Below are 27363 nucleotides of genomic sequence, written 5' to 3'. Positions count from 1 at the left end.
TCAGTGATTCTCAAAGTACTTCGCATGGAAACTAAGCACTTTTTGTTTAGAAATAGCAAGGTGTGTAAAGAAAATAACAATGTTTAGGGATAATATTACAAGTTATGTATTTACAAAGCAACTTACTGCGTGGAAAGCGGGGTGGGTTGTCATTAACATCAGTTAGGGTGACAGTTACAGATGTGGTCCCTGATAATCCACCATTCTGCCCAACCATGTCCTTTGCTTGAATAACTAACAGGTATTGGTCCTTGGCTTCTCTATCCATATTCGGAAGGGCAGTCTTGATAACACCTGCAGTAAGACAAGCTGTCAATGGCTGCACAAGCAAATATGCTACTGTGAAAGCTGAGTTTGCCTTTAGAAGGTAAGAGCAGATCAATGATAGCAACAAGAGTGGAATGAGTCAATTTTAACACTAATATCACAGGGTTTGACTAGGAGTCGAACTGACATACTACAAGCTTATTTTAAGCAGTCACCAAAACCCACCAGTTTTTATTTAGCACTAGATTCACTGTGTAATGCTGTGCATAACCGTGTTTTCCAAATAACATCTCCCTGAACTAGACTTCACAATGTCTTGGGTAACACTCCCTTCCTTGGAAGATGTCCTTTTCTATATTTGATTTCCTACTCTTTTAGAGTTAGGAAGAACAGAATATTCTGCATTAATTTTTAACATCCCAAGGTAAAGATTGATTTAATGATGTTTTGAATAGTCATTCAACACATTAACTCTTACTAATACTGATATCATGCCACACTTTGCAGACATATGAAATTGTCTTATTTTTTCCCTATATTTGATTTAACAATACCCACTTCTAAATCATTAGCATAATCAAGAGAATTTTTATTGTGATATCTGAAGTAGTTTTTGTTATATCCATTTGATGATCTGCACATGATTTGTAATTAATTGATTTGAAATGAAAACTGGAAGAAAATTCCCTGTTTCATCCTTTCAGTTATGCTGATATAGAGCAAAAAATAAATATGCCCTCTCAAAATATGATGATTTTATGAATATTTCATGCTCAGTACACAGTACAGCTGCTAACTCTGATTTCCAGAGAGGCAGCCGTTTACTCCACCAGCACTTAGTGTCAGCAGTGAAGGAAACATAAACAAACTAAATAAAGAAGAGGCACATTGGGACACATATCTCTTCATCTGCTATTTGTTGAATGTTTAGTTAGAGTTTTATTTCTTCCCTTACGAATGCAGGACTTGCCATTAATCACCTCTGTGTGGAAACATTTATGTCACAAGCAGAACTGTCTGGCACTATTTCACCCATTTTACAAGACATGTTAAAATACAATTAATATACAATTTCATAGTGTTATTGTTTCTTCGTTGCTTTTTCTGGCCTGCTTGTTTTTCTATCATAGTTAAATTACCAGGCAATATTAACCAATCATTTGGAAGATAACTGTCAAGAACAAAGGAAATTGGAGTATTACATCAAAGAGAAATGTATGCAAACATTTCAGTCTGAATTCATCAAGATTTTGATTTAGGAGAAACTACCATATTACTGTTCAAGGGCTGACTGCATTCACTGTGGCAACACACATTGTACATACATATACATGGAAAGACAGAAACAGAGAGAAAACCACTATAAATCATCCTCATTGGAGGGAGAAAGGCAGTGCTATGTATACCTGCTGAGCATGGACCTGTTGCAATATGAAGATAACTATAGTACTTATTTCTGCAAACTTAGATGTTGCTAAATTGAGTGTGGCTTTTTGGTCATAGCATTGGGATTCAGGTCTGATTCACATCAAAGACTATTTATAATAAAAAGGGTAAATACTTTTTTTTCTCCTTTGTCTCAATTTGACTATTTCCAAAATGAAGATTGTAATTCTTCTCCTTGCTGGTGTAAGTGAAGGCTCAGGCACTAAACTGAATTGAGCAGAGCGAGAACCTATTTTCCTGCTTTATGAAATGATACAGCAGAATGGGTAATGTTTACTAAAGCAACAAAGGATTAAAGATTGCATCTTGTCGTGACTTAAAAATATTCACAACATTTCATGAAAATTGTAAAAGTAAAATTTCACCAGTAATATATTTTGAAAGTGGCAGCAAAATGTTGTATCAGATAAGGATAGGAAACGCAGTGTTTTCTTCTTCAAATTAATATATAGATTCATTTTCCACAACAAAACTTCAGTTCAAAAAGTAGAATGAAGAGGTAATCGTGTTGTAAATCTGTTATTATGGAAATCTGACTGTGCGACATTTAGATATTTCTAAGACAAACATCTGCAAAAAAATTGTTCACAGAATCACCAAATATGCTGACTCAGAAGAGACCCACAAGGACCATTAAGGCCAACTCTTAGCCCTGCACAGGACTATCCCCAAGAGTCGCACCATGTGCCTGAGAGTATTGTCCAAATGTTTCTTGAACTCTGTCATTCTTGGTGCTGTGACCACTTCCCCAGGGAGCCCGTTCCAGTGCCTGACCACCCTCTGGGTGAAGAACCTCTTTCTAATATCCAACCCAAACGTCCCCTGAGAAAACTTCAGCCATTCCCTTCAGTCCTGTCACTGGTCATCACAGTTCACAGTATCTTGAAATTTTCATTGATCAGAGAGATGGCAACAGGCAGCAGACCAGGCAGCTGGTAGACTGACAAGATAAGAAATTCCATCCAGCAAAGTCTGTTTATTACATAGCTCAGACGTATGGTTTTCATAATCTATTCTAAAGAATAAGAGATTAAAAAATCAACAAAATCCAAATGTATTCAATTAACCAAGAGGTCATATTAGTAAGTTCCTAGCAAGTTTTAATGCACATTTTCTTTTTTCTAAGTATTTCTGCAAAGAGTTTAAGGAAAGTTACCTGTTTTTGGCTCCACAGAGAAGTAAGGTTGTCCTTGTAATATACTGTATACCACTCGAGCACTGTTGCCGTAAGTAGGATCATCCGCATCAGTGGCTGTCACTTGAACCACAGAGGTCCCTGTAAAATGTTCAAAGGACCATTGTACGTGAAAGATCAAAAAATATGAACGTCAGTTACTCAATATGCTGTTCCAATATATATCTGGAACAGCGTGAGGTGGCTTTTTCACAACTGTTCATCATTTCCATGCTGACTCAGCTTGGTGTATAAAGTTCTCTTTGCAAACTAGTATTATCAGCTATTACAGAATTCCATCTTCCCAAATAGTCTCACCCTTTGATTCACAACAATAAAAAAACATCTCACCCAGTAGCTCCCCCTCTCTATCTCTGCCTTTGGTTGATGGAGGATATGCGAGCAATATTTCTGTAATGATGGTGATGCCTGAAATCTGTTTGAGTATGAAATATAGTAATAATTTCCCTTTTAAGAGAAGTCTGAATGCTGAAATTGTAATGAATCATTAGACATTCAAACATACATACATATACATGTTTTATACATTTTGATAACTGTACACAAAATTAATGTTAGTCTACAAAATTATTTACTGCTTCATAAAGAGATGGATGAAGAGTTTCTGTTTCAGCTCAGAGAAAAACTGGTGAAAAGTCCTTTAAAAAGTACTCATTTCCTTCAATAATATGCAATACTTGAGTATCAGTTGTGGTAATAACCTAGTGCATAAAGATTCCTTAAGCAAGAAATGTCTCTGTGTTGACAGGAATAAGAAAGTAAAATGTCTAACTGCCTAGCAAGTAGGGTATATTTTGTGAAAACCTCATTCTGCATCCAGCTTCTATTCATTATGTTCTCCACATCAGTTCCCATTTGTTTTGTTCTATACAACAGCTTCCATGATGTATGCTGAGAGCAGAATAAAACAACACCCGGGAGCCAGGGCCTTGGTCATAGTCACCACCCTTTGATAGCCAGAAAGGATTATTTTTTCTCACTGACAGATTGTTTGGAACATTCAGACCTTCCATTCAACGGCCCAGGGACCCATTTGGAGGTTACATTGCAAATTAATATTGTAGCAATTTGGCAGATGCTCAGTAAAGGTCTTCAAGACAGGATCAGATTGCTTCACAGACTGGATTTAGACACAAGATTAGAGAGAAGCATTTGTTAAAGACAGTGTTCATTTTCTGAAAGAACACATTTTTGACATGTGAAAATGAGAGTAGCAAGTCTTGAAATCTCTTTTTAAGAACAAACTGCAATAGCAAGTGTCCAGGGTGAACTTAACCTAAGTTGTATTCTGGTCAGTTTTATTTGGATTTTTTCAGGAAATAGTGGGGAAAAGTCTGAAATTCTTCCTATCTGATATAGTATATCCCCCATCCATTTTCCTCAGTTTTTCAGTTCTCAGTTCAGTAGAGCATCATAAATGGATCCTGGGACTAGGCTGAAGGTTTGGAGAGAGGATTAAGTGCAGCTCTCCATAAAATGGAACAGGATGGGACCTACTTGAAAGAATTCTGACCAGAAATGGTCAGTCATAAGACAACTTTATTCACTTAGGTTATGGCCTAGCTAACCTGCATGGCCTGATCTCTATTCCTGAAGTATCCATGACAAAGTAGTATGATTGCAATTCTATTTAAATGCAATTTTTCTCTCTTGTGGCCTGTCTGATATTTTCGGGCAGGGAAAAGGTTATTCTGAACCTGAAATTTCACATGCAACTATTAAGTAGATGGAAAGTTTAAAAAGAAAATTGGTAGTTAATCCATCAAGTAATTTATCAGTTATGGGACTTAAAATACATCAATTTTCTGTTCACCAGTAACTAAGAGCTTTGATTCAGTATGTCAAACTGATTTTACAGATTACTCTATAATGTAATTTCATACAGGGACCTATTTTAAACTTGCCAGAGTCTCTCCAGCTTTTGAGAACAAGGGTATCATAATGACTATTTGACATCCTGTGTTCTTTGTGAAAGCCAGGCTTACCACATTTACACAGACCCTAAGCCCTGCCAATGAAGCTTACAACATCTGCAAATATTGGCAAAAGTGCTTATAAACCTCACATAAGTTACGTCTTTGCTCCCTGCTCTTGCTGCTTTCAAGGACTCCAGACCGATACAAGATCAAAGAAATTACAAGCTCTGCAATCTCAGCACAGACATTTTGGAAATGCTGCAAGCTTAGAAGTGCTTGTTTGCTGTAAAAATATATTGATGTAGCAAACAAACCCTCTACATTCCATGAGACGAATAAAGCCATTATCTGAATCTAATTGTCTCTCTTCTAAAACACATGGATCCTTTAGAAAAGGGTGGGTTTTAAGTAGAAATTCTAATGCCAAGTCTTTCTGCTATAATTCCACTTGAGTGTAATCAGTAACTAAAAAACAATGACATTTTTCTAGTCCCTTTATGCTAATCAACTTCTTTTAAATCTCAATGGGTGAAAGATCTTAAAAAAACCCAAAGAACAAAAAAAATGCTGTTGTCATTATTTCTTTACTAATTGCACACAAAAAAATTTGAGGTTCTGAGAGGCTGAGGGTCCCATGCTGAGAGGAAGATTTCTGCCCAATATATTTTTTAAAAAGGATATGAAAGATAACAGAAGGTATTCTTACTATGTGAAAAGTCCTATGTGTAGGAAATCAGTTCCAAGGAAACATAATGCACAAAAAGATCTGTATGTGAAGATTTCAAGAGATTTTTCCAGAGGAAGTAGACTGCTCTTGAAGAACAGGAATTTCTTCAGAAGATGATCATTGCAACACACAGTTGTCCTAATCTTTCTGCAGTGGATTGATATCAAATTCGAATACTTACTTTCCTTTGAAAAAAAATGACCCAGAAAGATGTAGGGATACTCATGGACAGTAATTAAACCTATAGTTTGAGGAAAAATGGGTAGTTGCATCATAGTTCCAACTACGTCATCTTAGAAGAGTTTGTGCTCCTGCACTGAAATTGTCTTCCTTTTATTCTTGAAAAATTTGCCGTACCTTTTAACACAGACAGTCAGCTGTCTTTAAAAACTGTCTTTTCCTCTTAGATGTGGATTCCTCTACAGCTATTTTTCTCTACAAGTATGTTTCTAATGAAATTTGAATACAAGTTCATTAAAAAGAATTCTATATGTAGCAACTTCAAAAATTTTTTCAGCAATTGTAGCAAATACTGAGGAAAAATCTGTGCTGCTTAAAAGTGTTTCCCGTATTTCTTCTTTTGATACTAGCTAGTAACACACTGAATTCCACGTGAGTGGCACAGATTTCTGATTTTATTTTCCAGAATGTTTAAGACAATTTTTAACCTACACTTTAATATATATTGATAGATATTACAAAATCACAGTAATCTCAGAATGTGACTTATTTATTCTGATATTAGGGCAAAAGGCAGAGAGGATATTTGCAGAGAGGATCTTGAATTTAGAATGTTATTTGTACTTTAATTTACCGAAGACTAACAAATGTTCCTGACCTGGTGCAGAGATCAACCTTTCCAGGGATAGTATCAGATAAAGCTAGTTGTTGATGTTCATTTTGAGTTGGTGATCCTTCAAAGGGATTTCTGACTCTCTGAGTGTATTGTTTTAGAAACCTCTGTAGAGTTTTTCAAAAAGTTTGCTAGTACCTTCTGTGTATTTTATCAAACTTTAAAAAGATTTTTTTATAAGAAATGCTTGTATGACTTCTGTTTTAACATTGGTGAGATCATTTATTGGAAAAATGATTCCTAAAACTAGATGATCTTAACAGATGCATAATTTTGAAACAGCCTAAACCCTTATCAATTGAATTTTAGCCACATTAACAAATAAAAATAGACCTTTAAAGGAAGTCAGTTACTAAAGGTAATAACTGATATCAATTAATGATGTGTAATATGTATAACACAAACCAAAGGCGTCACACTTCTACATGGTATCAACTGCTACCAGGAATATTAAACACCTTTACTAAAAAGTTATCTGTAATTCCTGCTTAATCCTTACATACAACAATCCATCTTGGTTCTGCTCAATACCATCTGGTATTTCTGTGCTTCTGCCACTGCCCCTAACCTACCGCTGATGCAGCAACACCTCCACAGCCTTTCCCCTCCAGGAGTGTGAAAGGGGACAGACAGAATCCTCTTCACCTCCTGTTTTCCCTCCCAGAGCCTCATTAGGTCGCCTTCACTCTGGGACAAAGATCAAGTCTGGTCTCAGACAAGCAGCAAGGTCTCCAAATGAACTATATACTTGTATCAAAAATTTAAGCATGACATAATGTTTTTGCTTTCTTTTCCTTTTCTTTGTTATAAAATTCAAATGTTTCTATCTATCTCAATCAGGGATAATAAACACGGCACGTTGTGCTGGGTAACAAGCAAAGCTGCTGATATGGTTGGAGAGTAGAAAATATTAAACAACCAAAACTATGCTGGGTATTGGAATTTTCATCTCCACTTCTCTTGGCTATAAGTCAAAGACCAGTACCTCACATCAGCTATTTTTCTGGTGAACATCACAGAAACATGCTTTTAACTATAATTTGCAATCTTTTTGTTTAAAATATAATATTGTTGGATTTAAGTAAGAGATACAGTTCAAAAAAAAAGGGTTTTATGATTTTCCGATAAGCCATATCTTTAGGGTTTTTGCTATGAATAGATTTACAAGCCATCAAAATATTTACCCTATCCAGGATAATCAATATAATTGGGTCTGACCCAAATATAATTTGAACCCAACCCAAAGTCATTTCAAATAACAGAAAAGATTGACTTCAATTAGCCTTAGATAATGTCCTAAAATATTTGTCAAGTAAAATACAGAATCATTACACTTGCATAACCAGCCTGTAGGTTAAAGGTTATAGTTTTCCTAGCTTTATAGTTAATTTGGGTTTATAATCCTGTGATCTCTTTCATTTCCTTTAATATCCAATTAAAAATCCTTGTCATGGATATAATTTTAAGCAAAATAGGAGAGAGATACTTTGTATCTCCTTAATATTTAATGAATGCTCTAGGTGATTAATTAAAAATTATGTTATATGAATAAACTATGAATTGCTATAACTATGTAAGACAAGTGCGACAAAGGCATTTCATGGTAATCCTTAATTCTGTAACAATGCAATATTCAGTAGCTGTGTGATACTAACCATGAAGATGTTTAAAATGTGTAGTTTCAGGAAGGTCATGAACATGAACAAGAAACTGCTCTTAGCTGACACAAATCTCACAGAGTGCACAATCTGAGTTCATAATTTTGCACAATATTTCACCTAATTTGGAAATACATTTGGTGTTGTATGGTCCATATGGGAGATAAGTCTTTTTACTCATTTATAAGGCAAAGATCCGACAAAATATGCAAAAGCAGCTCATTTTGAAGAACAGTCCTTATGTTTTCCCATGCACACAGTGCGCTCCTCACAGATAGATTTCCAATACATTTTTGGAACAAATGGAGCATGGGTAGGGATAGAGGCATGAATTTGTATGTGTAGGTAAATCTCATATATCTGTAAGAGTTGTCCATACATCAGTATGCCAGCACAAGAAAGGACAGAGGTAACTCATGCAAAAGAGAAATATGGAGATAATTGCTTTTCACGGCATAAGACAAAAATGAAAAATAATCTAACAACTGCTGCATGCTACATCTTATTTAAATAATCCAATTCTAAAATAAAACGGCAACTTCATTTAAAAAAACAAAGATATATCTTAAGACAACATATTTTTGAAGTGTTGACTATTTAGGTTTTACAGTCTTAGATTATCTGATTACCTCTATTTTTTCAAAGTTCAGAAATAAAAAGTTCTCAGCAAAATATGATAACTTCAGGTACTTCCTGTTACTCCACAGAAGTTGTGGTGTCTATGTCTATCTTTCTTTCAAGGCTGCTATTGCCTCTTCAGCCATCCACATAGCGTTTGAGCAACAACAAATACCAAGCATCAATGAGAAACAGTGTCAACGCTCACTGCTTAGTAGAATAAATGTATAGGAAACTTATTAGCAATATTTTACTTATCTCCCATTGACTCTTAAGCTGAGTTTTGAATACAAAACCAATGTTGACTACTAATTGCTGCAGGGCACTAAGGTAGGGAATATTCTTTTTCCCTCTCTAGCTCCAATTTAGATGCATTGTTTAGCGTTCAAAAACACAGGATATCATATTGAGGAAACTACAGAAAAATTTATATGCAAAGACTTACTGTAAGACTATCAAATTTTAATACAGTTTAAAATCAGTCAAGCAAAGAAAATCTTTATTTCAATCACCATATAACTGTCTTAAGCTAAAGTGAGCCTTCACATGTACATATTTCCAGTGAATTTTCCAAGTAAGTTCTTCCTTTTTTTTTTTTTCTTCATGTTTGCATTTATAATTTCATGTTAAGGTACAATTTAGCAAAACATCTCTAGGTCAAGCCTTAATATGGTTTGAAAGAGTTAGCTTTCAAAGGAACAGTGGCACCTGACAACCAATGAGCATTGTGTCTCTTTAAAGTGGATTTGATGTTGAAATTCTTCCCTAATTCAAACTCAGGAAAAATTAGCATTTCTCATTTTCCAACAGAGGGTCTGAAGTCTCTAAAACCCATTCTTCTCTCACTCCATTGGAACTTTGAAACTATCTTAATACCTGCTGCTTGCATATATTTCCCAGAAAATGGGATTTCAGTGTTAGAAAAAAAATATTCAGTAAGCTATTACTGATATATGCAACACTTTCCAAAAAAATAATGCTAAGCACTAGCAGGAATTTGAAGAGTTTGTTATGAACAGACCTTATCTGAACAAAATTATATATTATCACCTCTGAGTACCATAACATAGGTGTGAAACTTATTACTGTTAATGGGAATTATAAAACAAAGCCTCTGGGCACTGGAATGGGAAAGACACCATAAAACGGTTATCTGAATCCTTACACAGCAATTTGAGTTTCACAACATTTTTGAAAGGCTAAATACTTAATCTAGCATGTTATTTCCAGTTAAGTCTTGAAATATCTAACTGTTGCAGGTGCCTCATAGATAATTAAGTAGCTGAGTGTGATACAGTAAAAAATAATGAAACTTTCAAAAAGGCAATAGGAACAAATTTCCCACAACACCAACAGTGTATTTTGCACTTACCCACAGGAGACATCTCAGGAACTCCAGCAGTGTAGGGACCATCCAGAAATTTTGGTTCATTGTCATTGATGTCCTGAATCTTAATGACGAACTCAGACTCTGGTTCCACAGGTTTATTAGTCAGCCTATCTAGTGCTTGTGCTCGGAGCGTATAGTAGGCCTGCTCTTCTCGATCCAGCCTCTTTGTAGCATGAATATCCCCCGTGTTCTCATCAATAATGAAAATGGAACTTGCCCCTTCGCCTGACAAGATGTATTTGATGGAACCATCTCCTTTATCAACATCAGAGTGAAGCTGGTGAAAAATTGATGAGAGATGAGATTAACTTACAAGAGGTTCAGTGGCATGGAGATATGTAAAAATAATTCTTATGTTGAGCAGTAGTACATGAAATTTCCTTGTTCTTGGAAAGATAAGTTGAATGTTTATCATGCACAGTCTGTGAGGGACCATTAGAACCTGTCAATTTGATCTTTTAAGCAAGAAAATTTCATTCTTTCCTGCAAACAGTCTCATTTCCTTACAATCTTCTCATGCCAGAGTATTATATAGCCACATGCATGCACAGATATGATCATAACTGGGACTTTATTCCTCTGTGAATTTAACTATGTTGTTTGTTTCAGCTTATTATCCTACTGAAGGGTGAGACTCCAAACAAATGTCACTATAAACCTAATGTCAGTGTGTGTTTGCTGCTGTGTGTGTTTACAGTTTTCTCAGTGTTTACTGTGTTGAGCAGGAAAACATATCAAATGTTCCTCATAAGGGAAGCAGAGGGGTAAGTACTCTTCTTTTTGCTCTTGTGACCAGTGACAGGATTCAAAGAAATGGCATGAAGTGGAGTTGGACGATGTTTAGGTTGGATATCAGGAAAACACTTTTCACCTAGAGAGTGGTTGAGCGCAGGAACAGACTCCCCAGGGAAGTGATCACAGCATCAAGCTAGTCTGAGATCAAGAAGCATTTGAACAATGCTCTCAGGCACATGGTGTGACTCTTGGGGATGGTCCTGCACAGGACCAGGAGTTGGACTCAATGATCCTGATGGGTTCCTTCCAACTCAGTATATTCTATGAATCTACAAAATGAAATTAAATGCATTGGTTGATAAATTGCTCACTGTTATCTGATGGGCTGGTAACTTCACTTCTTCACTTCCGTATCTTGCTTTTCACTATCTAATTTCAGAAAATGCAGAGTCTGAGAAAGACCAAGGTGTCCTGGCGCTGCCTGAATTACACAGCATTGAAAGCTAGGTGTAGTTTCCCTGGGACTACATGTAGCAGGCACATAACAAATATACCTCAGTAGGTCAAAACACATCATCCATTAGAATGGCAAGACCGATTAACAGAAAGAAAATTTCTTCCTCATCACTCAAGCTATTTTAACTTACAGAGCAATATTCCACAGGTTTTCCAGCTCTTTTATATCCACTGAGTTTCACCTTCCTTTTACACAACACAGACTCAAACACTTCTTACATACTTCTCAAACTTGTATCAGTAATGTAATTCATCTGGACACCACGTTAAAGTAGCACACACATATGATATATTTGATAAAATACAAGTGAAAAGAACATCAGTAAAATTTAAAGTACCTTCTTGCTTGTTAAAAGTAGATTAATACCTACATATAGTTGAAGACAATATTAAAAATGTCTGGATTCTTTGTATCTCGTATCTACTTTGTACCTGTCCTAACTCCATGTCAGTGTTGAACTCCACTGTCATAATCATCACAATTTCTCTCACTAACATTTTTTTTCTCTCAGGAGTATCACCAAGATAGTAATCACTTCCAGAATGCATGCAGAAAATTGCTATCTCAGGCATACCTTAGCACAGCTGCAAAACCTTTTCCTATTTCAACACGGAAGTATTCGTGATCAGTTTTGAATTTTTCAGTTGGATAAAAAGCTGCTTATTTCTTACACATTATTTCACTTACACTGCTTGGGTATCTCATACTATATGCAATTACAGTACTCTCCCTCTCTCTTTTAAGACAGAAATGGAATCTGGAGCTTTGGACTGGATCGGAAAAACAGAACTAGAGTGTCTAAGATTAGCTACATTATTTAAAAATACGGCTTATCTTCATACTCCTACTACCTAACTCCAGAGATACCTAAATAAGCCTGAGATTTCTTTAGTGGAGTTCCCCAAGCATTTAAAACCCTATTTCTCTGCACACTCAGGAACAGTCAATACTGACACTGTGAGCAGGTCACGGTAAAATATATCTCACATTCAGGCTCTTTCAATTTCCACAGCACTACATATTCCTCAGCCCTAATGGCTGGGGGGTTATTGAACAAACCATACCTCTGTTCATCTGACAAATCTGGCCACTAGGGCCCTCAGTGCTTTTTCAAACTTGACTGGAGGAAGTATTCATCTTCCCTACAGAGAAGCAGTGGCTTGTGCAAGTTAAGAATCTGTCTGGCTTGTGTTTGATTTTCTCTGAGACATACTTCAGGGTGCATAAGTCTCCGATGCGCTACAGAGGTACTGTGTGGGTTTCCCTACATAGCCATAATCCTACAGTCTAGACTGAAATGCTGAGCATCACATTACTCAAGAACTGAAGCTACCGGATACAAAGATTCACTGCCTTTGTGATTGCCTTAAGTGATTCAATTTTCTCCATATCCCACATACTGGTAGGGCACTGGTCTTTCTGTGCTAGCTGAGACTCTCACATTCTCCCCGTAAAAGTTATTCTACCTCTTTTGTGGCATACTTGAAGATATGCTGGATGAGAGAAAAGCAGATGACACGAGTACACCCAGCAGTTTATCAGGCAGAGCAGTTTTCTGAAGGTTAGAGAAGTACAAAGTAGATCTCTTTAGGCAGAGAAAGAAAGGCTTCCATATCTCAGCTTGCTGAGATTAACATAGCACTGCCTCATGGGGATGAAGCTGAGCACACTACAGTGTGCAGAGTTGCACAGCTTACCTTTCACCTAGTATTTAGATCCACCTCTATCCTGAATAACTAACTAGCAGTGTTTGGAAAGAAAAGAGACCTTCAGGGGAGAGGCCAGAAGTGTAAATCCTTGAAGATGCACTGAGTAAGGCTTTCATATTCCAGGGAAAAAAAAAAATCTGTAGCTTCAGCATTTCCCATTTGCTCCCTCAGTGGCTTGCTGATTAACACCACATTTTTCTTTAAGCAGTCCCACTCTGAGGTCCATAAATCTCCTCATGGATTACACTACAGTGGTTGGTGACCTGGAGTGAAATGCTGAACAGAGACCGATTTTTTTTGAATGATGCCTTGGTAAGAAAACTGCTACTGCATGGATTAGTAAAGTGATTAGCAAGGATCTTTGTTATTCCAAGGTTAAGGTTCTGGAAATGAAAAGCTTCTTTGAATCTTTTATTAAAACTTTGTTCTACTAAACTTTTAAAAACTATGCTGCCCCATGCTCAAATTAGTAATGCGCCATTCTCTACCTACTTAACCCCATGAAGGTGATATATCTTGAGATTTAGTTTATCTTTGGCACTGTAGTACAGTCAATTCAGCGTAAAGCACTTCTGCATTCTGAAGAGCTTTTTTCAACATTTTTGTATGTATTTTAAGCAAATCTGATATAATTTAAAAGTACAATAAAATAGAACAATGCAAAAAATACTAGCTGAAAAAACTGTGAAGTTTGGTGCAGTTTTCAGATCACCTATATTCCAGTTTCACATCATATAATTCTTCCAGTGATCTTCAAAGTCACTACTGTAGAGGCATCAATGATTTGCAACTATGAAAAAAATTTCTGAATGTACTGTACCATATTTACAGTTCTGCTACTGCCAAATGTGATTTCAAACTACCTGTGGTTCCAGCTACTGAACTTAACATCCTAGGAAGTGAGAAGTGCTATTTTTCTTATAAGGTTGGTTTTAAAAAAACACTTTGTACATTTTTGTTATTGTTGGATATTCTTGTTTCATTCTGTTGTTGTTACTTGGGGGGGGGGGATGCCCCTTTTTTAATAGAAGAAATACATTAAAGAATAAGACGTGGGGTTTTTATTTGTTCTTGTTATTGATTTGATGAAAATTATATTTGGAATGATGATAGTCCCCAGCACAGTTGTACTTGACAGGAAGATTCCAGAAAGCATCTATGATGGTGCCATCTGCTACCTTGTCTATCACTCCTCCCACTTTCTACAGCGACATTCTCGCAGGAGACAGAACTGCAGTTCAGTCTGTAGCTGCACGTGGGGACTATGACTTTTGAAGTAGAGAGGATCAAGAGAAAAGCAGTTTCAAATTCTTATTTCAAGAAACAAGGAATTCACTTGGCAAATCTCATCTGATCCCGTTCTGAATTCTTCCCGACAAATTTTCTTTCAGAGTCAGTTTGCAATAGATATTGTAAATAAAACTCCCTTTTTTCAGAAAGAGGAATGATAGAGACAGTTGCATGTTTCCAATTCATTTCATCCATTGCCACCTCCACATAATATCCATGATTGTAACTCTCCAGTTTACTTTGGCTATCAAGTAACCTTATTTATAGTGTAAGATTCATGATCCAATTATTATACACTGATCCTGTTGCTTCTTTGTTATATTCCACATACATTTAACACAAAGATTTTACAAGTTCTGGGGTTGAGTGTTCCCAGCATTACACCGTGTACAAGAAGGAGTACATGAGAACAGGAAAAGGAAATAGCAATTTTCTACAAAGAGATGATGTATCTTTTAACAAGATGATGACTTCTGACGTGCTGGGAAAGAGAAGAGAGTAAACAGATCTAACAAGAAGCCTTGTGGAGGCAGAGGGGGACAGTGAGTATAAGAAGTGCATCTTTTTTTGTTGTTTTTTAGAAGATAATTTATTGAATGCCCTATATTGTCACTGAACTCAACCTAAAAAAGAGGGCACTTAATCTTAGGCCCAACTTCTAAAACTCCTCTCAGTTTTCAGAAGTGCTTGTTTGGATATGTGTGAGAGAAGGAAGCAGTCAGCTTCACTCAACAGCAAAGACATTATTATCCTAACATTTTTAATAAACTCAATTTTATCCTCCCATTTTTTTGGCACTGAAGCAATATAGCTTAGTATAGGGTCTACTGTAATGCATTTATGTATATGTTGACCTTTAGGGTGAAGATTATTTTAGGGAAACCTAAATAAAACATTTCCTTCAAAATTCCTAATACTCAATAGTTTGTGGATATTGTTTATTTGTATGTTAAAATCTGTAGAACCAAAGACGACATAATTTTGTATCACTTGCCAATAAAGTATGCTAATGCGGTATTTCCAATAAAGGACATTCATTTTTATCAGTAAGCAGGGATACTGCACTGCATTATTAAAAGCATTTAAAGTATTAAAAGCAGTTTATCTGTCTACAATTGATCTTTTTTATGTCTGAATGAAAGGTTTGCTGTTTTTCAGATTTTCAGTTCAGGCTTCTTTAAGGCAGATGCAATGTTCATATGCCTCTCTTCTCTGTTTTTCCTTTCCCAAAGATCTATCTTAAGTTTTTCCTCCCCCTGTCAGCATGGTTAATTGCAAAGTTTATAGATTCTTGGTGAAGAAGGAAATGAAACTGAAAACATGAGAAGTGGATGGTTTTCTGACACCAGCAGGATCAGAAAGGTAATGGAGAGAAAGAGATGGACAGGGTAAACATTAGATGCTTCAATAAAACCTAGTGTCATAGTTCCCTGAGATCACAGGAAATGTGCACTCCTTTGCAGAACTTTGAAGAGTTTTCTCAAGGAGGAGTTACCTTGCATGCACCTCTTCCTTTCTCGCTATGAAAGTAACTAGAAAGGGAGGAGAGGAATGAAAAATGCCTCCTCATGCCTGTGCAGGTACCCATAGTTATTGGTGATATGCAGTTTTATTCCTGCCTTCTCACTAAAAGCAAGGCAGCACTAGGAAGCCAAAAAACACCAAAAAGAGCACCAAGACAGGAGCAATATTCCTGTCCATTTTATAACCACAATTTACTATCACAAAACAACCAAGAATTGATTGTGGGAGGAAGACACTCTTGCATTCATGCCGCCTCCTCCCCTTCCTGCTTTCTGGGAAAACTTAAGAAGGTTGTATAGAGATTTAACATGTAATTTCCAGAAGATGAAAGAAAACTGGTAATTTGAAACAAAAATGTAGTTTGGTCATTTCTATTAAATGTTGGTTATTAAAACAGGCAGGTTCTTAAAATTTCTGTTCTTGCATTCATCATTTACTCTGTTCTTGGATTCAGTATTTACTGTGGTTGGACAAAGAAGTTTTGAAATTCCCTTTCCTCTCAGATTACCACTCTTAGTATGTATTTTGACTAGTAATAACTCATAAAGTACTGGATATTTACAGGGTTGGTTGGCTGGTTGTTTAAAATACACCATTATGTTTCTCAACCACCAGGATAAGTAAGGGTTCAATGTTGCTGATTTGGAACAATTTCAATGCAAATAATAACTAATATTAAAAATTCAGCACAGACAATGGAGTTAACATTTAAGTAAAATCCAGTGTGCACACATACCACATTTCAGCAGTGTCTAAGGGCTTCACGAATACATTAGTTATTAATATGATTGTTGTTTTCAGAGGGAGCCATGAAACTCTCACTCTTGTAAACTGAAACCATACTTCAATATCAACAGCTTAAGACCTCGTTTTAGATTTCTTTTTCAGTCTCAGTACAAAAGTCATGTGGGACAGAAACAGATTTCACAATATTTTATTGATGTCAGTAAAGGTTTGTGATTCATATAATTGTCTTCATGCTCAGGCACCAATGAAAGTATTATTCAGCAGGTAATGATTTTCTTATAAAAGTCTATTTTCCAAAAACTGTTGAGAAAGTGATAAATGAGCTCCTAGAGGGTGTTTGTTTGCTTTTCATTTTATTAATTTATGTAAAACTATAGTACAGTCTCAGAAAGAAATATGCTGGTCTACATTCTGTGCTTTCAGCATAATAGATAATAGTGAGGACAAGAGATCCAGCCAATACAAATGGCTATACCCAAAACCCCAGCATATTTAATCAGAGGTTGAAAAGAAGGAATATGCTTATAATGCTGCCAGAGTTTCCTTGTCTCAGCAGTGTTGTCAGTATAGTAGGGAACCAGCACAGACATCTGTGTCACAGTGGTACAATTTGCCACACTGACGTACTAGCAATTTCATGCACTGTTTTGTTGCCTCCAGACTTTGTCAGGCAAGTGCAGAGATAGTCATGTGGGAATACAACAAGGTCTCATGCTGTAGACCACAGTATAACCACGTTATATTTATCAAACAAAAGCAGTGGTTGACAGGTTTACTAAAAACCCGGTCAGCCTAGACAAAACTTCTGTGTTGATTTAAAATATCCAAAATAGTATCTGGAGTGCTCAGAGATGACAAAAGGCCTAAGAGCTTCTGAAACTGAGGTCCAAGACATTCCTGAGATCTCTTCACATCCAGCACTGACCTCATAGGCTGCCTGAACTCAGACTGTCTCTGAATCATCTTTTGTCTTGCTACAGGTAATACTAAACCCCTACGAATGACCAAAAGCCATATATATATGTATGTATGTATGTATGTATGTGTCTATATATATGTACCCAGGATCACCCAAAATGCAATGGCATGAGAAGTTACCTATCAAATGACCACATTTCACATTCAAGGTAAAACCAAGGCATACCCCTTTGGGATTATACCAGTTGTGTCATCTCACAACTTATCCTCAATAGGCCTGCAGGCAAAATATATGACAATTGGTAAAATTTGACCTCCAAGACCTTCATATTCAACAGTATATAAAGCCAGTGAGAAACAAAGCTCCATCCACAATCAAGGTATTCAGGCAGATGCATGATTAAGAAAGCATAGGATAAGAGATAAAATAAATAATAATGATCATCAGGAAAACAAGTTTTAAAAAACCCAAAAGATAAAAATATCCACAAACCAAAATCAACGTGAATGGGAACGCAGATAAGTCTGAAGGACCAGGAGAGAACTGGAATGAGAAGCTGACTGACAAAGAACCTCTAATTAATACGGAAATGGGACAAAAGGAGACAGGGAAAAGGAAGAATGACAAGCTGAAATGGGAGGAAACAGCAAGGAAAAAATAAAAAATAGAAATGAAAGAAAATACTGTAGTTCTATGGGGAGCTGATCTCAAGTGATGGATGTTAGAAGAGAACAGTATTTGAGAGTAACTCTGTATAACTTTATCAGCATCTTCTTTTCATACTTCACACTTAATGCAACAGGAATTAAAAGAGCTGATAACCTGAATCCAGTCAGGTGTCATTTTACTGAGGATGTGTAATACTATTCCAAGGGTACAAAAAAAGAAAAGACTACTCTGGAGGGGGTGAGGGGGCTTGGGGGAAGGGTACAATTTAAATTGTCATTAATTTTAAAGTCCTGGAACCAAAGGAGCAAACATAACGAACATGACTGATGGGCAGGAAGAGCAGCATAACTATCAGTTTTCTTCGAATAAGCTAGGCATCTTATTTTAAAAAAGGGAAAAATCCTTATTTCCCCTGTTAATGTAATTTCTGAACTTTTTATATGTTACAGAATGTTTCATTGCCTAAGAAATTGAAATAGTAAGAATTTGTATCAATTTACTCATTCTCTCCCGTCATCACACTTGGAATAAGCAGTTAGGTTTTACTCTTCTCTCCTTCCTCCATGTCGTTTCCCCAGTAAAAGGTTCAGAAGTATTGGTGGAAGAGTTTAGTGAAAGCTCTTATACTTTATACCTTGTACTTTAGTTATGCAGCCCTGACAGATCAGTGCTCCAGGAGGAGCAACCTTATCACCTCAGCCACATGAGGGGAATATTAAATTTTGCCAACCTTTCGAAAAAAGGGGTTAAACAGGAAAGAGAACGGTGAAACTTCTTTATTTCCTTGACGGTTATTGCGCAAACAAAATTGAAAACAGAAGTACTAAAATTCTAAAACTTACACTTCATAACATTTCAGTTAGTATCTAAGTAAGTCCTCAAGGCTTTTAAGTCAAAGACAAAGTTCAGATGAAAAGTTCCTCTAGGAATAAGAGATATTGTCATCTAAAGGCTAGTGAGTTGAATAATTAATAGGAAATACTGGAAACTTGATGTGATAAGAGTAGCTATGTCACATTTTAATGTTTTTTTTTCCCTTAATAATACTCAATTGTGCCTATGGTGTTCTCTCTCCCTGTGCATACTTATATACTGTAGCTCTTTATATAGACAGTGCCTGTATATATGTATACATTTAAGTCCATGTATGTATACATACATATGCATGCAAAGACACACACACACGCACACATATTTTCTTCCTTAGTCTGTCCTCTTCTTTTCCGATCTCTGCAGATTCTGTACTCACAAATCTGTGCCTTCTCCCCCCTCCCCAGTTTTAATAAGAACATGAAATGCCCTGTGGCGACAGTAAATTGTGCAGCCAGCCCATTAAGTTTAGTGCAGCTACAGGAGGAACTCAGAAGCAGCTGCTGCTGTAGATGGAGCTGAGCGGGCATATGTAGAGGGTTGAGTATTCTTGAGGAGTTTTAATGGGCCATCATCATGACATGTCACTCTCCAAAATGACTATTTGTCATTCAGACTCTTAAAAAGAGAGTTTGGCAGCTTTGGGAGGTAAAAACCATCTGTATACTGTGCATCATCATGTACTAATTGCATAGTATTTATTGGGGGTGGGGGGACAACAATACTGTATTGTAGCACCACCAAGAGCCTACAGGCAACATAACACATCCATTCCAGAAAAAAGAGACCTACTTTTCCCTCACATTCAGGCTTCAAGCTTTTCAGAAATCAACTTCTTAAAATGGGGAAATAGACTACAGTGTTTGTAAACAATATGCACATTGGAATCCTTATAGACTTGTTCAATATTCAGCTTTGGGCCTTTTCCTTTCTTTTTTTTTTTTTTTTTTGGGTGGTGGTGGTGTGGTTTTGTTTTGTTTCTATTTTCCTCCATACCATTCTTAGTCTGTAAGTATTTATTCCTTGGAGTACTCATTCTGAGTATCTCAGTAACAAAACTGCATCACTAACAAATCAAACTATAGAGTAGTGGATTTGCTATCTGACTTACAGAAGCAGAAAAACTGCTTCTGCTTTTACCTGGTAGATTTAATTTTTGATTAAAGACACCAACGACTCAAACCTCATTTATACAAGTGCCTAAAACAATTAAATCATGTGAAAACACCACTGGAGCGAAATTCTATTTACAAATTCCTGATTGTTTATTCTTACCAGCTCTACTTTGGGTCTTACTTATTCTCTAGGAAAGCAACTAAGTTCCCTTCCATATATACCAACAGTATTTTCACATGATCCATATCTATTCATAATTCACCATGCAACTTGCCATTATATACTAAACCAATGTATTTACTGGTTCAGTGATTTGATTTATTTTGTTGCCAAGAATCACTGAAGCTGTAAGACAAAATTCTCTTAAAGTCACTACACTCTATTTCAGCAGTGTAACAGAACTGTGTGAGGATGCTTTCTCCCTGCACTCCCCACGTATGGCTTTTATGAAGGTGTTCAGACTTAAAGAATACAGCACAGCAAATAAATACCGAAGACCCTAGTATACTTCATACAAGAATATCTCTGGGCTAGCAGATGTCCACGGACTTGAAAAGTTTATGTATGTGTAGCAGCTTGTAGAAACAGAACCTCCAAGAAATCTCACTCATTCTTTTTCTCAAATTTCTTCCCCACTACACATGAAACAGTCTCTGCTTGCTCAATATTGATACACATATAGTAAAAAACTGTTTCTTGAGCATACATTTTTCTTGAACGGAACACATATATAGATGCATGATTATATATATTTACAGTAATATATTTTCTCTTCTTATACCACTGTGACTATTTCTATTAATTATTTATTATTTCAGTACTATTCATTTGTTTATTTATTCATTTGTTTAGGACCAGACAATGTATGAATGTACCTTCCCTTATGGCACAGAAAGAAAGGAAAGGGTGGAGATGAAACAAGAAAGGCAGTAACAGTTTTTTTTCTACCTGCAATAATGCAAAATGAATGCTTTTACTTTTTTACCTGATCTCAAAAATAGAAATAATAAATTAGAATACAAATATGGTGATTGGAAAGTTATTTCTTCCTCATAGCTTTTTCTACTTAGTCAAAATAATTTGGGCTTAGGATTTCAACCATGGAAAAAGAGAGCATTTAGAGGATCTATTTTTTCATCTGCAACTCTCTAATCTAATGAATTATCTGTAACAGCACTGAGTAGGAAAAATAACCATACACACTTCTGGTTTGACTACCATATCAATAATACCAAATCTATAAACAAAAATGACATGTACTTACACTGAATGTATTTATTTTAGAGTGCAAATTATACCTCCAATATTGTCTCTTCTTTGCCAAACTACTGATCTATAGTTTAGAGTGATTATCCTCTTTCTGCTTCAACTATCCAAAATAGCTTGCAGCATTGCTTGGTTGATAATGATTTTTCTCATAGGAACCTGCTTCCAAAGAACATTAGTACCGAGGAATAGAAACCCAGAGGGTGTAGAGCTTTTCTCTTTTCATTCTGGTTTTATGTTGTATCAATTCCTCACATTTAATTTGCTTTTGAAAGTTTAATGCTACTAAAGATGCACTCATAATCTTACCTTGTGTGTTTGTAGTGCTGAAACCCTGACAGACTAGAAGACAATGGTAAAATACATAACTGTAAAGCAGTTTAAGTAATTACTAATTGTGCCTGTAGAAGCCTATAAAGTACTGCACTACAGAAGAGAGTATGATCTGATAATTTTAGTGATGAAAGACTTACATTACATAAAAAATTTAATTATCTGGAATCACATCCTCACTAACCTATAATGTCCTGAAAACAGTTAATTAATATTTATGAAACTGGTGAAACAAAGCAAAATTCCCATGCTGGTCGAAATCTCAACCTTTAACAAAAATGATAATACAGATGTCAGTATAAGGTGTTTATTACTGTGTTTTGCTTCTTAAAAAATGAATTCCTACTGGTTTTCTTTATAAAGTTTTATATGTTTGGAATAATGCAATACTTGGTGGTGACTTTCCTGAAAGATATACAGTCAACTTGAAATTGACAGTTCTTCATATGAACAAACTGGTTATATGTTATAAAATATTTCATACCACCCAGGTATTTCCCAAAGCATTTCCACAAATTTAATCCCATAAGTCTTCCCACTAATATAAATGGAATTACTCTTAGACTTCAAGTGCAATATTAAGATTTTGATACATGCCCACATCAGACATAGTCAGTACCTAAGAAGGCATGTTGGGAAGAAAGTCACAACTTCTCAGAGCTGACAGTGGGTCAAGGAAATAAGAACATATAATTTGAACACAAAATTTTACTATAACATTTTAATATGAGTAAATTATTTCATATGAAAAGGGCAGCAATGAATATCTATAGAAAAAGCATTACAGTTTCATTGCTAGTATGACAATATAACATGAAATACAGCACAATCAAGTAAAGTGGAGTATTAGATATCTTCCTGTGGACACTTACCTTGTGCCTTAAAATGATTCCTCTTAAAAAAGAGTAGAAGAATTCCTTGATTAACCTATTATCTTAAAGCACAAGTTACTGTTGTTACTGTGTTTGCATTTCATTTAGAACCTCTTTTTTCAGTCTGGCTTAACTAAACACCCTAACATTTCTGTAGTGCTTTCTATTAACTACTATGACCAATTTCTAACACTGCAATTCAGCAAAGGTAAAACACTGAAAGACAAATAAGATGTTCTTTTTTCAACAGGCTATAGGACGATTTCTTTTTTTTTCCTCTTGTTTCCCCTACTATTATGTATTTCTCTCAAGATAGTTTCTCACATTGATTTTTACCCAAAAGTGTTTCACAAGTGCATCCATCCATATATACTGGCTAGTTAATTCACTGCCCATTTTTCAAAATTCACTTCAAAACCTAGGGAAATTTAACCCTGTGCTACATAAAATTACATCTTTGTTTCAGAATTTTCTAAGTTAGGAAGTCATCCTTATCCATGTACATCACTTAACAGGCATGAAAGCTGGTACTAAACATATGCCTAAGTACCTTTCTAAAATAAAGCCTTAACTCCTGTTCAAAGAGGAAGGTTGCTTTAATGAACTTGTGCATCACTCAGACCAATTGTAAGAAGTAACATTGAAATATTAAGTAATTCCACCATGTACATTCACACTGAAGCTGTTCAGTATTCAGAACAAGCTGAAGCAGAGTATGCACAGTAAGTATGGACACTTGAAAGTCTGCTTTAAACTGTTCGGATCATCTAAAATGATCCTTTTGAATAAATACTTTAAAAAGTTTGATTTTTCCTTAACTTTTTTTAAGCATTCAAACTTGCAGGTCTGCCAGGGCTTTCATACCAGGCTGATCTCAAGACAGTAATTCATATTTTGATAGGCATTTTAACTCCACAGGGTTGAAGGCTGGGAAATAAATACTTTTAATGTCCATGTGTTGTGCCGACTATCAGAAAATATTTGAAGGGGAGGATAATGTGTTAGTATTTCAAACCCATAAAACCCCCATGAACAATACTAGGTTAATTGTAAAGCCTTCCAGCCTAGAAGGATTTTAACAGCTTTATCAAAAGGGCAGTGCTCTCCTAGTGCCTTTTTCTATGTTGGCGTGTACAATGCATGTTTAACAAAGACAATCTCATCAAATTCCTATGCAGTCATTATGCTTTGTTCCTTAAATTTCAAATTATGTGAGAAGCTATTTATGAGTTAAGATTGAAATTCATTCATTTAAAAAAAATAAAATAAAAATCCATGGATATGAGACTGCCATGTACAATGCTGATGCCAACCCAAGATGGTTTCATCTGTTCTTCATGTTTTCACCATTACATATTCTTTCTGTGTTTCTTACTCACTGTCATTAAATGCTGGAAATACAGTCAATTTATGTTCAATTGATAAAAAAATTATTAGAAAATAGTGAAATGGCAGGTGTTATTTTACATTGGTCATGTATACTTGCTAAATCTACATTAAAATTCAAATTGTGCAGACCTGTTTCTCATTCTGAAAGCTATCTGGATTCTATTGAAAATTTCAAAGTCTGCCTTCAGAAACTCATTTCTGAAGGTTCCAGTACCTCACATATATTGAAAATTTTCAATTTACTTAAAGACCTCCCTGATTATGTGAAACAACATGTCCTTTTGACACAAAAAAGACATTGAAAAGGGTACATAATTCAAACTCTTAGGTGGTTCCCAATGAAATTAGAGCACTCTTATCCTGTGATCATTTTTATGATCATTTGTTCCCCTTCTGAGTGAGCTCTGGTTCAGTAAAAACAGTGCACAAAATGGGTTCCTTATGAGAACATGCCCTCTCCCTCTGAAGCACTGTGGTGAACATGAAGGTACAGTTGTTAGTATTGTGCATTCCGTTAGTTGCAAACAAGATTAATCATCTGAATTTACTTTCATCTACTTCAAATATTTCAATTCAAATGACTGTTACTAATTTGTCTGTCCCACGTCTTGTGTATACACCATCAAATATCTCCTTAAGGGATCTTTTATTATGGTATCTGATTGTTATATTAGAGTATCTGATCCATTTTATAACTAAATCTCAAAATAATGAATTACTCTTGCAGATTAGAGTTTAAATCACTATAATGCTTGCCCCCAGCATTCAAGACTGATCTCTGCTAAGTTTCACTTGACACAGCATGTAAACTTCTCTACCAGATTGTCTGAGCACTCTCAAAGCCTAATTGATCCAATTTGCATGTCTCATCCTGGCAGAATTGTGCATCATTTCTATCCTCTTGGACTAAGTGATCACAATCTAATCACTTTGTATACAAAGCAGATGGAAAGTTTCCAGCTCCTTTACTATCCCTTTGCATACATCCATATTAAAGCAATTATAATTCGACAAGCAATCTGATCTTTCTGTATTTTTATAGGATTACTGTCTCATTGATAGGCCTTCTGTCACCAGTTGTAACATTCAGAACTTTAAACTCAAGGCATTTTCACTTTTGTCTCACACCTCCTGTGTGGTCCATTAAAATGATCACTTAATTTAACAAACTTCCCTTAGGGAAATTCTATACAGCTTGGTGTAAATCAGCACAGCTCTGTGTACTACAAGGGTACAATTTCTATTAATTGAGGACACTGTATTTTTAAAGGAAGACAAATAATTAATTATATCTCCATTCATAAAGTTCTGAGCCTCTCACATTAACAGATAGTGCCAAAGCTTTTATGTATTATAAATTTCAAATATCACTAAAATCAAACTTTCTGAAGAGAACTGAAAGTTCTGCTCCCTAATCTCACTTAGTTCACAGGTGGAATTTATATCCTCCACCTGCCTCTAGCTTATATAAATCTTTAAAGGACATTGCATTTCTTCAACCATACTCCTTCCATGCATTCCTAACTGATGAATCCATTGTCCCACGGTACCTCTGCTCTTCTGGGAATCTGTAGTTGGCTAATATTGGCTTATTTTTTTGCTACATACATCACTTTTATCGCTTCTTCCACTTTTGTTCTCTCCATTAATCTCTATTCCTATTTGCTCAACAAAATTTATGAGAAAGCAAAAAGATTGTTTGAGGGTTTTTTAAATTTGTTTTCAGTGAAGAATACATGAGAAACTCTAAAGCATGTTGTGCATAGAAGCGATCAGTCACTGGTGGTCACTGTTCATGACAGCAAAAGATAAGGAATACCCTTCAGTCTGCTCTGCTCTGCAGCTGCTTCCCAGTGGAAGACAGGAAGATAAAACCAGTGGCTATATAAGAGAATAAAGGAACCAGAATACACTATAAATTCTGTCATTTTCTTCAAAGGTAAAGCATGCCAATTCAGTAATATAACCATGCTTTTATGTCCATATGTACCCAAAAATAGTGGTGCTAGTTGTTCAACAGCAAATCTAGCGAATTCAATGTTAACTGGCAAAGAAAAAAATGAATTAACCAACTAAACAAATTAAATCATATGAAAGGCATTAGGACAATAAACAGACTTTCTATTAATGTGCTGAACAATTAAAGTAGTAGCATAAAACAAGCAATGCCTTTCTTTGACTTGCATTTCAAGCAGACTGAGTGGACAAGTCATATGTTAAGCTGTTCATACTACAATCTTGGCTGAGTCTTGCAAAGACAAGCTCTTTCCAGGACATGTCTCTAGTTACAAAAGGAAGTAAAACTACTGCTATCTTCAGATTTTGTTCTCATTTTAGAAATGTATGGTCCAATAGCTTACAACCGGGTTTTGCAGGTGTAAGTCAGTGGAACATAAGAAACACATCTGTGGATAACACTCAGTTCACTCTCTCAGCTGTCTTCACTCAGCAGGACTAATAGCAATAATAAGTAGAAATAAATTATTACCAGAACAGGCAGGTGTGACTCACACACAGAACTAATTCATCTACTGAGTAACACAGTATAATTTTATGCAGTCACTTTTCAGAGCAAATTTTCTGCTAGTCTGTAAACAATCAGACACTTATTACACCATCGCATTGTTTTTAGTGAAGACACACAGTTTCTAAGCCAATGTGAAGGCTCATGGCCCTGAGTGGCCTTTCCCATGAGACAACCTGCTGCTTCTTCTGACAGTTCCACACTTCACCCTGAAGGCATTTAAACAGTGAGATAAAAATTTAACAACATTTAATGTTTGAGCCCAACCTTACACCCAAACATCAGGGAGGGTCTATTGATTACTGAGACACACAACTTCAGGAATACAAACAGAACAACTCTTACTTTGCCTTCCAAAACATCAATCATAAAGTAATTTTATTCTCTGCCAAACATTATCAAACAGTGCCTTAATGTTTTAAAAAAATCTATCTTATTTTTTTGCATTACTTCTGTTGCCACCAACAAAACCAAAAATGTGCTTTGAGTTTTAGACTGAATGTAATGTTCATCCTCATTGTATTTATATTTTCACCAGATGCAAGTTATTATGTGGGGAAAAAAAAAATCTGGTTTCACCCCATCATTCTCAACAATGGCACTTGTATAGATTCTGCTGGAGTTCCGTTATCAGTAAAGGTTATTTACAAGTACAAGAGTGTTTGACGGCAGGAAAATTTGCAATATTATAGATCATTTTGTTCACTGTAATAAACTCAAACCTTCTAACCTTGATGGTTAAGTTGAAGCACCTTTCCCCTTTATCTTGCTAATTATTTTATGAAGTAATTTTCCAAAGAATTTAATCTGATC

The 27363-nt window shown here is 35.8% G+C and overlaps 1 protein-coding gene across 1 annotated transcript in view; it reads right to left on the bottom strand.

Moving 5' to 3' along the window:
- Nucleotides 1-27363, bottom strand: part of LOC113950754 (cadherin-7) — an 85987-nt gene that overhangs the window by 35277 nt on the left and 23347 nt on the right. The window contains exons 3-5 of the mRNA XM_027650959.1: nt 10053-10347; nt 2870-2989; nt 127-294 (exon numbers count right to left, since the gene is read on the bottom strand). Coding sequence (XP_027506760.1) covers nt 127-294; nt 2870-2989; nt 10053-10347 — 583 coding nt within the window. The remainder of the gene's footprint in view (nt 1-126; nt 295-2869; nt 2990-10052; nt 10348-27363) is intronic.

Source organism: Corapipo altera, unplaced genomic scaffold (genome assembly GCF_003945725.1).
Source record: "Corapipo altera isolate COAL_440 unplaced genomic scaffold, ASM394572v1 24, whole genome shotgun sequence".
Taxonomy (NCBI): Eukaryota; Metazoa; Chordata; class Aves; order Passeriformes; family Pipridae; genus Corapipo; species Corapipo altera.
Note: the sequence above shows the minus strand (reverse complement) of the source record. Positions and strands in the feature narration are given on the sequence as shown.